Source organism: Trichomycterus rosablanca, chromosome 1 (assembly GCF_030014385.1).
Source record: "Trichomycterus rosablanca isolate fTriRos1 chromosome 1, fTriRos1.hap1, whole genome shotgun sequence".
NCBI classification, from domain to species: Eukaryota; Metazoa; Chordata; class Actinopteri; order Siluriformes; family Trichomycteridae; genus Trichomycterus; species Trichomycterus rosablanca.
The window spans coordinates 78,930,474-78,942,841 of NC_085988.1; the positions used below are offsets into that span (position 1 = coordinate 78,930,474).

At 40.7% G+C, this 12,368-nt stretch overlaps 1 protein-coding gene across 1 annotated transcript in view; it reads left to right on the forward strand.

Moving 5' to 3' along the window:
* Nucleotides 1-10,183, forward strand: part of cerk (ceramide kinase) — a 58,215-nt gene extending 48,032 nt beyond the window's left edge. The window contains exons 12-13 of the mRNA XM_062996462.1: nucleotides 1,211-1,440; nucleotides 8,210-10,183. Coding sequence (XP_062852532.1) covers nucleotides 1,211-1,440; nucleotides 8,210-8,297 — 318 coding nt within the window. The 3' untranslated portion in view covers nucleotides 8,298-10,183. The remainder of the gene's footprint in view (nucleotides 1-1,210; nucleotides 1,441-8,209) is intronic.
* Nucleotides 10,184-12,368: the final 2,185 nt, after the last annotated feature.

A 12,368-nucleotide genomic window follows, 5' to 3' on the forward strand; every position in this document is an offset into this window, starting at 1 on the left:
ATGTTTCACTGGCACTTCTGAACGTCTTAATGAATGTTCTTTCTTTATTTATTCTTACTTTCTTACTTTCTTTTGTTCTTTCTTTCTTTTTTCTTTTTCTTTCTTTCTTTCTTTCTTTCTTTCTTTCTTTCTTTCTTTCTTTCTTTCTTTCTTTCTTTCTTTCTTTCTTTCTTTCTTTCTTTCATTCTTTTTTCTTTCTTTTCTTTCTTTTCTTTCTTACCAATGCTATTGCCATGTCGGGCATATAATGTGGACTGTAGCAGCACTAGGAAAGCACTTGTGTAGAACAAATACACAATGGTTTTAACATGTAAGGCGCATGCTGCACTTCTCGTATTTATTTCTCATTTCGTGTTCATTTCTTGTCAATGCTTTATCCTGGTCAGGGTGGCGGTAGGTCCACTTTCCCCAAAATTACAAAATGGAGTGCAGTTACACACACTGGACAGTGCACCAGTCCATTGCAGGGCGTCCACCAAATCGTAACTTACCTGCACTTTGATGCATAGTTTGATTTAGAGCTGTGTAGAGGTGTGTGTGTGTGTGTGTGTGTGTGTGTGTGTGTTTGTGTGTGTGTGTGTTTGTGTGTGTTTGTGTGTGTGTGTGTGTTTGTGGAGATTACCATTCATTTATGATAACTGAAGATCATGGAATAAATGAATGATAAATTGTGCATGTCGACCTGCTGTAATGCTTATCGCCACTAAGGTCCCAAGTCCAGATACAATTAGGAGGGTTGCTTTAGGGTGTCTGTGCCAACTCTGTGCCATGTCTGGTATGCGGAGCAGATATGCTGTGGCGACCCCTAAATACAGGAGCAGTCGGAAAAAAGAAACAGGGCTGGAAAATGTAAAGTATAAATACATAAATTCTTGTGATAATTTTACTCATTCATGGTAACATTTTATCAGTTGCACTTATATAGAACTGTTTGTTTATAAGAAATGAAAACGTTCCTGCCAATCATAAAACCAATCAGACAGGAAACACCCTGGACAGGTCGCCAGTCTATCACAGGGCACACACACACACACACACACACTCACTCACTTACACATAGGACAGTTTTAGTAGCTCAGGTTAACCTGATTGCATGTGTTTGCACACCCAGAAAATCTCTGTGCTGCTGTTAAATAAAACGTTCTTTTGTAGATCAGATCGGAGAGAAGGAATCTCAAGCCAATGAACCATGTGTGTGTGTGTGTTGCAGTTTGACCACCCATTTGTAGAGGTGTACCGGGTGCGACAGTTCCGCTTCACACCCCGGTACGAGGAGATGGACTCGGACTCCGAGCTGGAGCTGAGAGAGGCTGAGGGTTCAGGACATAAATGCTTCTTCAGCCAGATCTGCAGGGAACATCCGGCCTGCAGCTGTAGCGTGGCACACAGCAGCTGGAACTGTGACGGAGAGATCGTGCCTTACGCTGCCATCCAAGTCAGGTACGATCTGCCCACGGACACTGCACTCGTTACTGTCACTGGTGTCAGTTTGGGGATTTTTAATGATTTCTGCAACTGATATTTTTTAGTTTTCTGAAAATTCGACAATCTAATGTTTACATTTATGGTATTTAGCAGACAGTTTTATCCAAAGTGACCTACAAATGTAGCTTATTATAGTCCAAGCAATTCAAGGTTAGGGGTCTTGCTCAGGGGCTCACAAGTGGCAACTTGGTGGAAGTGGGGGCGTAAATCAGTGACTTTCTGATGACTAATCCTGTACTTTAAGCACTGAGCCATCACTGTCCTGTCTTCTGGTATTGTCTTGGTCAAAAATATACATACAGTAACATTTGGTGACGTAGAAATGTCTGTAATGTAATTTAGTTTAGCGAGATATTCTCCTAATTCCATGTTAGTGATTATAATTCACTGTAGCTAATGATTTCTCTGTGCCTGTATAAATCGGACCAGTTTGCATTAATTAAAAGCATACAGAACTGTGGTCTTTATGCTATGTAATTTGAAAATTTGTCTGGATGGTCAGGTGTAATCGAAGAACAACCAAACAGCAGGTCGGCCTCGAATGTGATTCTGCTGGATTACCTGTTACTGTCTAGATTCAAGCAAGCTTTTTCATTCTTCTGACCACAGGGACAGACTGCTACCACTAAAAAAAGTAGTCTGTGTTTAGAATGAGTTTCAACGACACAAGAACAGTTTTAACCTACCTCGTCAGCCATAAAAATAAAAATGAAAATATAAAATGGCCCCAAAATATAAAGACAAGATATAATAAGCAGACAGAAACATAATACCTGTCTTGCCATTAAATGACACATATGTGCACTGTCGCCTCACAGCAAGAAGGTCCTGGGTTCGATCCCCAGGTGAGGCAGTCCGGGTCCTTTCTGTGTGGAGTTTGCATATTCTCCCCGTGTCTGCGTGGGTTTACTCCGGGTGCTCCGGTTTCCTCCCACAATCCAAAGACGTGCAAGTGAGGTGAATTGGAGACACTAAATTGTCCATGACTGTGTTCAGTTTAACCTTGTGTGAACTGATGAACCTTGTGTAACGAGTAACTACCGTCTCTGTCGTAGATGTAACCAAAGTGTAAAACATGACGTTAAAATCCTAATAAACAACCAAACAAATCATATAGCAGAAAAGAGTGGGTTGTTCCTCACGTTAGTAAAAATCTTTCTGTAGCATGATGGCTTTCCTGCGTGCATCATTTCTCTTATTTCATTCTTACTATAAACAGTGCAGAACTGTCTAATGTCCTGTAATTGAACAGCGTTTCCACTATTAAAAGATTACTCCCATTTAATTAAAACTGAGCTCTGTTCATTTATTGAGTTTTTTCCTCCTCTGTAGCTTTAGAAACCGCTCACTGAATGAACTGGACAGATAAATGAATACAGTGTGAGAGAGGGAGCCATGGAGGGGATTAAATCTCCCCGTAAGGCCCAATACACCCCGTCTAGTGCAGTTAAATGCAGATTAAATGCAGAGACTGTAGCTTTATTCACCCAGCAGAGCAAAGCTGATTTATTCCTCTCATTCAGGATTGGGTTTCCAAATTGTAGATTACAAGATGTTGTATTAGATTTAGTGGCACTCGTCAATGTAATTGTCACCTGCGCTGGTGGTTCTGGTAACAGAGCAGAATCTGAGTCGTACCAAGTAGAAATGAGTCGTCTAGTTAGCATCACATCAACCTGGACATGTCGTTATGGTTGTGTTTTCTATACAGGCGCAATGATCTTTCTTTCTTTCTTTTCTTTCTTACTTTTTTATTCATTTATTTCTCTTTCTTTCTTTTCTTTATTCATTCCTTTTATTTACTTTTTTCTTTCTTTTTCTTTCTTTCTTTCTCTTTTCTAGTTTCTTTCTTTTCTTTCTTTCTTTTTTATGTATTTATTTTCTTGTTTCTCTTTTTCTTTCATTTTCCTTTTTTTCTTTCTTTCTATTTTGTTGTTTCTTTCTTTTTTTCTTTATTTATTTGTCTTTTCTTTACTTCTTCCTTTTCTTTCTTTCCTTCTTTCTTATTCTTTCCTTCTTTCTTTCTATTTTCTAGTTTCTTTCTTTCTTTCTTTTTTATTTCTCTTTCTTTCCTTTACTCCTTCCTTTTCTTTCTTTCTTTCTTTCTTTCTTTCTTTCTTTCTTTCTTTCTTTCTTTCTTTCTTTCTTTCTTTCTTTCTTTCTTTTTCTTTCCTTCTTTCTTTCTCTTTTCTAGTTTCTTTCTTTCTTTTTTATGTATTTATTTTCTTGTTTCTTCCTTTTTTTTCTCTTTTTCCTTTTTTTCTTTCTTTTTATTTTGTTGTTTCTTTCTTTTTTCTTTCTTTATTTATTTCTCTTTTCTTTACTTCCTTTTCTTTCTTTCTTTACTTTTTTCTTTCTTTCTCTTTTCTTGTTTCTTTCTTCTTTTTTATTTATTTCTTTTTCCATTTCTTGTGTTTCTTCTGTTTTTTCTTTTAAATTTTTTCATTTATTTATTTTTCTTTCCTTTTCTCCTTCCTTCCTTCCTTCCTTCCTTCCTTTCTTTTTTTTTGTTTTTTTCTTTGTTTTTTCTTTCTTTTTTAATATATTTCCTTTTCTCCTTCCTTTCCTTTTTTATTTCTTTCTCTTTTCTTGTTTCTTTTCTTCTTTTGTTATATCTTTATTTATTTCTCTTTCTGTTTCTTCTGGTTTTTCTTTTACATTTTTTCATTTATTTCTCTTTATTTTTCTCCTTTCCTTTCTTTCATTTTCTTTCTTTCTATTTTTTATTTTCTTTCTTTGTTTGTTTTCATGACACGTATTAGAGTGGACAGATGAGGGATGTTGTGTTTCCTCCAAGCTGTATAAAGTGGACACTTGGAGCTCACAGATGTCTGAGACTTTGATCTAGAGACAAAACAGAAATGCCACTGAGGCAAGATTTCACATCAAGCTTTTAGACTAATGAAAAAGAAAATAAGAGAAAAGCCAGGAGTCACTCTTTGTGCCATGAATGTATAAAAAGCTAAATAAAAAGTGGTTGAATACTTGTTTTACCACCACTGAAAATAAATAAACTACATATAAAGGACATGAATGTAATGATAGTCATGTGTTGTTAAACATACAGTACATCTTTAATCAAACAGTGGTAGCTTAGTGGGTAGAGCTGGGGGGGGGGGGGGGGGGGGTGCTTTACAATAAAGCACATCCTGATACAGGGCTTTTTGGACATGCACCCCCTTCCATGCGCCGACCTCAAACTTAGACTGACAGAAAACTAAGGGGAGCTAACATTTAGCTCCACGGACAAAACAAGTTATTTAAAACCGCAGCATACATTAATAACAGTAAAAACAGAGAGCTAAGAAGGGAAACGCTTCGCTTCATACGAATCGACTCCTGACTCACTTATAGTGATATTGTGAACAGAGCATCTCCCACTATACACCTCTCTTAAAAACACACACACGTCCTATAACAGCAGTCATTGTTTTTGTCACTGATTTATCTCAACTGTTAACCTTATTTTTAAGTTTTGCTAGCCAACGGTCCTTTTTTCTCCTGTGGGTGAAAAAATGAATTGCTTTAGTTTTAGTAAAAAAAAAATCTCGTAATGTTGCGCCCCCATCGACAAGTATGCCCCCCACAGGTTGAAAACCCCTGTTTTGATAGAATGTCCCAAATACACTAAGGAAAGACAAGTACACATGACTGGAACCATAAAAGAAACTCTTACACAAGACAACACTAGAACAGTTTTAACCCACCTCACAGCCATAAAAATGAAAATATAAAATGGACCAAAAGACAAGATACAATAAGCAGACTCGAGTTATGCCATAAAATGTGTTAAACATGAAGTTAAAATACAATGTACTTTTGAGCACCAGTAAGGTCAAGCTCTGATGTCTGTGAGGGCCTGACCTGGCCTGCAGGGTTCAGCTAATTCTGAAGATGTTTAATGTGTATGAGGTCAGTGCTCTGTGCTGACCTTATAGCAGAGATGTTCACAAGTTACAAAATACGAGTCCAAGTCAAGTCACGAGTCAATATAATCTACACAAAACATATATTGGAAATGTAGTGTAACAACATATTAGCAACTGTATTTTGCCATTTTATATATATATGGGTGTGGCTACAACACAAACGTTTTAGAAGGGATGTCCACATACTTTAAGGTCAGATAGTGTACATGTTCCCCTGCATATTACATTTGGACTTTGTGTACCTGACTAAGCATCTGTGCTGACCTTATAGATCTTACATTTGGTACAGACATGTTGGAACAAGAACGGACCTGGGTGCCATGGGTGTGGCTGCAACACAAATTATTTAAAAGGGATGTCCACATACTTTAGGGTCACATAGTGTACATGTTCCCTTACATATTACATTTGGACTTTGTGTATCTGACTAAGCATATGTAGTTTTCATGAAATGAACATCCATTACCAGTACATTTTGCTTCCTCTGCTTATGACGTCTAATCTCATTATCTAGCATTACACTAACAAGGCATAACATTATGACCACTGACAGGTGACGTGAATAACACTGATTATCTCTTCATCACGGCACCTGTTAGTGGGTGGGATATATTAGGCAGCAAGTGATCATTTCATCCTCAAAGTTGATGTGTTAGAAGCAGGAAACATGAGCAAGCGTGAGGATTAGAGTGAGTTTGACGAGGGCCAAATCGTGATGGCTAGACGACTGGGTCAGAGCATCTTCAAAACTGCAGCTCTTTTCGGGTGTTCCCGGTCTGCAGTGGTCAGTGTCTATCAAAAGTGGTCCAAGGAAAGATCAGTGGTAAACCGGTGACAGGGTCATGGGTGACCGAGGCTCATTGATGCACTTGGGGAGCGAAGGCTATACACAGTGCATCACAGTTGCAGGGCTGTTTTGGCAGCAAAAGGGGGACCAACACAATATTAGGAAGGTGGTCATAATTTTATGCCTTTTAGACATTTGAATGGATTTAATTGCTGAACATTAAGCTCTCACTGGCCCAGAGTTTCTGGTTCTTTTTATTCAGCTCCACTCCATTTGCTTGGACCTGTAATAGAAACCAAGGAAACCATGATTTGGCATCTGGGGATTCTTTATTGATTTCTCTGACTGTAAATGTTTTCGGTACATGTGAATGATTTCAGTCTTGTTAAACCCAGCGTGTGTTCCACCGAGAGTCATAAACACGGTCCTGAGGCGCTAATCAATAATGCTAAAATCTCCAACACAACAACTGCATCAGTTTACCTTCACTTTTAATTAGCCAAACAAATGACTCGGTTCAATTAACGTCTGGAGTTCCATTGTAACCTAATAAACATGCACAGTGTGGAGGTTCCATTCCTCCGGGGTACTGATCTCTGCTGGGTTTCAACCATAAACTGGCAGGTTAACTAGAAACCCAGCTTTAATAGCTAATAAAGAAGTCTGGAGATGACTGACTCGACAGATTTATTAAACAGTCAAGAATTAACTTATGAAACAGGCCGTTAAGAAAAACGAAATGGAATGTGTGCCTGTCAGTCCATCACAGGGCACACACACACACACACACACACACACTCACAGGGCAATTTTAGTAGCTCCAGTTGGCCTGACTGCACTTATATGGACTGTGTGAGGAAACAAAATCACCCGTAGGAAAACCCACGCAGGCAGGAGAACATGTAGACTCCACACAGTAAGGACCCTGGGGAATTGAACCCAAGTCCTTCTTGCTGTCCTGCACCACTGTGCCTCCCTTACTTATTAAATGATTTAAACCATAAAAGGTGAACCTATTTTGCAGCAGTCTAACAGCATGTTAAATTCTACAATAGTGCGTTTGTTCGAATTTTGGCTCTTCTACCGGTCGGCTTGGCGCCATCTAGTGGGCACAACTGGAAGTCCCTGCAGATGACAAACTGGCCACCGGGTCTGCTGTGTGGGAAAAGGCTCGGACTAAGTGGGTGAGGTCTTCAAACGCTGTGCAAGGACCCAGACCGTGTGCGAATCCACCGAAGCACAGGCAATAAAGAAGGGGTCGAGGGACTGCGCAGGGGTCGGAGGGGGCGTGAAGCAGGCCAATATACCCTACTCAATCACTATCGGAAGCCAGCAGCGGAAGACTAATTGGCTACACTAAATTGGGAGAAAAAAGAAGAAAAATGCATAAATAAATAAAAAAAAAGTACATTTGTGTTTAGTTTTATTATTAATTTTATAATGTTATTCATGGGCGGCACGGTGGCTTAGTGTGTAGCACTGTCGCCTCACAGCAAGAGGGTCCTGGGTTCGATCCCCAGGCAGGGCAGTCCGGGTCCTTTCTGTGCGGAGTTTGCATGTTCTCCCCGTGTCTGTGTGGGTTTCCTCCGGGAGCTCCGGTTTCCTCCCACAGTCCAAAAACATGCAGCCAGGTTAATTGGAGACACTGAACTGCCCTATAGGTGAATGTGTGTGTGTGTGTGTGTGTGTGTGTGTGTGTGTGTGTCTCTGCCCTGCGATGGACTGGCGTCCCGTCTAGGGTGTTACTGTGTGCCTTGCGCCCATTGAAAAGCTGGGATAGGCTCCAGTTCTTACCTCTTTAAATGTACAAAAGGTCAAATTTACAGTTACATTTATTAAGTTTAGGATGATAATGCCAAGAAAAAAAACTATAAATCCTAAAGATTATAGGGACAAAACCTACAGGCTATGTTTAAGGTTACTAATTAGATAAACAGAGCGTACTTTACATATGTCCATATTTAAATCAAATTGTGATAAATTTCTTTCTCTGTGTTGTGTTTTTCAGAGTGCACTGCCAGTTGATCAAGCTGTTTGCAAGAGGGATTGAAGAACAGTCTGTGTTCGAGGACTCATACGCACTTAATGCAATATAGATCTGCTCATCAATATCACTGGAAAACACACACACACACAACACTGGATCATGAAGAATGAATATGAACCCTCTAAACTTGGGTCTTAGTGGGTTGATTTGTTACACAGTCAGACAGAGGTGTTAAATAATGTTACAAATCATTTGTAAGTGATGTGTACAGCTAATGAAGCCCTTCACACTACACTTCCTGGGAAAATAATATCTACACCGCGATATGTAAAGTTCCAGCATGTACTTATTCCTACCCGCTTCCAATCGTAATCCTATTGAAACCTGAAATTGGCTTCAGTCACATAATTCATATTGGAGACAGAAATAACAGAGCTCCCACCCAACAGACTTGACCTCCCAGCCAGCGAGCAGGGCCAATCAGCTTCCAGTTTTTAGTCACTAATAGTATTTAGTCTTGTCTGGGGTTAATCTGTGGTGTGTTCTGCATTTAGCAGACACTCTTATCCAAAGTGACTTACAGTATACAGTCTAAGCAATTGAGGGTTAAGGGCCTTGCTTAGTAAGGGCCCAACATTGGCAGCCTGGCTTTGGTGGGGATTAAACTAGCAACCTTCTGATTTCTAGTCCAATACCTTAACTGCTGGGCTACAGCTGCAGTATAAATGCTTTCATACTGCGCTATGTAGTAGCTTAGAAAAAGACTGAAACGTTCCTGTGGTGTTCCACTGCTTTACTGGCACGTCTCCCAGCGATATGAACGTTTTAGTGACAGTGCATGTATTTAGGCGCCCAGGTGGCGCAGTGGGATATTCCGCTAGCACACGAGCGCCGAGGTGTTGCCACCGGTTTGCTGGGGCGCCACCTAGCGAACATAATTGGTGAACATAATAAGTGCCTGCAGCAGACAATAATTGGCCATCGTGTCTGCTAGGGCGGGATGCCCGGACTATGTGGGTGGGGTCTTCAAACGCTGTGCAAGGACCCTGATTAGCAAATAGAGGCGTCTGTGCAGGTTTAAAGCAAATCTACTACTATTGGACCACCGTGCTGTTGAGTAAGAAAATGCAAATGATAACCAGGTGGACGATTTTATTGCAGTGGTCATTTTTCCCACTCATGTGCTTGAGTACCTGTAATTCACCTTAAAGGTGCTTATCAGCTAATATCAGTCCTCCTGTGGTTTGTACATATGAGGGTTCTTCAAAAAGTTTCAGCACTTTTAAAACTCTATTTATTAAGAATTTCAATAACAAACAACATCACTTTTCTACATAGTCACCTTACGATGCATTTCTCCCAGCATTGTACCAACGTTTCAGTGCCATCAGCAAACAATGTTTTTGGTTGAGCATGTAGCCACTGATGCACCGCTGCTTTCACATCATCACATGTGCTAAATTCGGACTATAAGCGTCTCTCAGTCTCTCAGACACGACCAGTTACTACTCCTCCCACCCTTACCAATCCAATGGAAATATAAAAGTGTTGAAACTTTTTGAAGATCCCTCGTACATAGTCATACAAGTCATTCTTGTAGTTCTCATTCAAACACCGGGGTTTCCACCCTGGCTTGCATTCACACATCATTGTAATGTACAACATACTTCCTGGGAAGTGTGTGTGAGTGGGGCTTGATAAGCTGTGTGATTTACACCATGGGTTGCAACATCCAGTATTCAACCCACTTTTTCTAAGCATCAGTATTGCTGGTTAATTGTAAGAGATTGCTTGTAAGATTTCTCATCTTTTTGAGCGACCAATCCAACCCATGTTCTCGTGCTGTGTTCAACAGCTCCAGGAATCTTGACGTTTAAGAGCTTTTCTTTCTCTGTCTTCCTCTACAGTCAAGCTGGTCTTGATGTCTTTGTCAGTAGCATGTCGTAGCCTAAGTTTAAAGTATTTACATTACTAGATATGAAGGAAATAAAATGAGCAGACCATAGTTGATATGATTTATGCTGAATATATGTAGGTATGTTATTATATTGGAATTTGTTTTTATATTTAGCTTCTGTTGTCGTTGTGATTGAAAAGCATGAAGTGTTTTGTGACAATCTAACACTGGGATGTAATGTAGCTTAAAAATGCACATTTATTATTAACATCTGTTACATTTTAGTTTAGAACCTCCTATTTAACACCAAAAAAAGATCTGTAATCTATGCAGCCTCCTTTCCTAATTCTCTATATGGTCAAAAGTATTTGGACACCTGACCATGACCATTTTAAATACAAATGGTATTAAAATACCAGTGACCTTTATGTGATCTTTTCAGCTTTAACAACAGCCACTTTTTTGAAAAGGCTTCTCACAAGACTAGTATGTCTGTAAGAATTTGTGCCTATTGAGTCAGAAGAGAATTTGTATGGCTGGTGTTGATGTTCTAGTTCATTCCAAAGCTGTTCAGTGGGGCCAAGGTCAGGGCTCTGTGCAGGTCACTGGAGTTACAATGTTGGAAACATAATTTCCTTTATATAACTGATTTATTACACCTGTAAGCAATTGTTGTGGTTAAAACATGTGAATTTAAAAATTAGAAGAGGTGTCCCAATACTTTTGTCCATATAGTGTACCACAGTCTTAGTCAGGTCAGCATTTTAGCTTGGTCAGTCATGTTTCTATTTACAAGCTGTAAAGATGGGTGTGTACTGAAAGACTACCTGTGACCTTTAATAACGTTACAGGCTGAAATTATGTAAGCAACCCGGCTGAATTTATCCTGGTCAGGGTCGCAGCAGGTCTAGTTCCACCGGAAAACACTGGCCATGTCTGACAGGAAGGGGAGGTGGATGTGTTGGTGCCCAGTCATGTCTGGGTAGATGCCTGGCCAGTTGATAGCACCTCTCGGATTTCAACCTAGATCTCAGCGACCATGGTACTGCCACGGCATGCGATCACTTGCGATAGTAAGAACCATGAAATATTCCAAAGCGCACATTTTAATGGCAGCTAATTGAAGTTTATGCCTGCTTCCAATTAGGCACAGTAAATGATGAGTGTCTGTGACCAGGCATAAACACTGCTGGTGCAACCACCCTTAAAAAATGACACCCACAGCCACTCAGGTGGCGCAGTGGTAAAAACACACGCTGGAACACCAGAGCTGGGATCTCCAATACATCATATCGAGTCTCAGCTCTGCCTGCCGGCTGGGCTGAGCAGCCACATAAACAATGATTGGCCTGTTGTTCAGATAGGGGTGGGATATTAAAGAGCCGGATAGGGTCTCTCTCATTACTAATACAATTACGACCTCTGCTGGCTGATTGATGGCGCCTGCACAGAGACAGGAAAAGAGTGCTGTCATGGTGTGTCTCTCCGTACACAGGGCTGATCCGCATATGCACTCGTCAAAGTGTAGGTGACAAAATGCATACGGCTGCTGCCCACGTGTCGGCGAGGATGTGGGTTAGCTTAGTTCTCCTCAATCAGAGCGGGGAACGGCATCGGTGGAGACGAAGCATGACGCAATCGGGCAATTGGACGCGCTAAAAAAGGGGAGGAAATGCATAAAAAACACTGTGGAAACACTGTGTGTAAGACAGGACTACACTCTAAAATGTTGGCAGTCTAGAACGGCGCACACCAGTTTATATTTGGGTCAAAACCTTTTGTTTAGAGGCGCTCGGTTGGAACAGTGGTCTAACATGCTAGCTCACCACTGCAGAGTGTTAGAACTCAAAGGTTCTAAGGGGTCTCCGACCAGAGTTAGCTCAGTACCGAACACAATTGGCTGTGTTTGAGGGAGGGAAGGTTGGACAGGGTATCCTCCCACAGCCTCTGACACTGACATTGAGTCTAGCGTGGTTCTCCATACAGAATATAGTTCTGTGTTGGAACCCAATACTGGCAGGTGGCTAGATAAGAGTGGACACAGGTCAGAGGGGGCGTGTGGTGATCCAGCTGTCCTTGATCGGGGTGTTGTGCAAGCGGCAGTGGAGTCACAGTTGGGAATTGGAAATGACTAGGGTTGCAGATTAAGGGGAAAAATCCAGAAAACCATTTAGTCTAGTTTGCAACTGATTGCACATTGCATAGTCGTACCAAGATTTGAGTTGCAGTGGATTCTTTTGCTTTTTGGGCGCACACAGTAAACCAACCAACCAACTGTAGGAT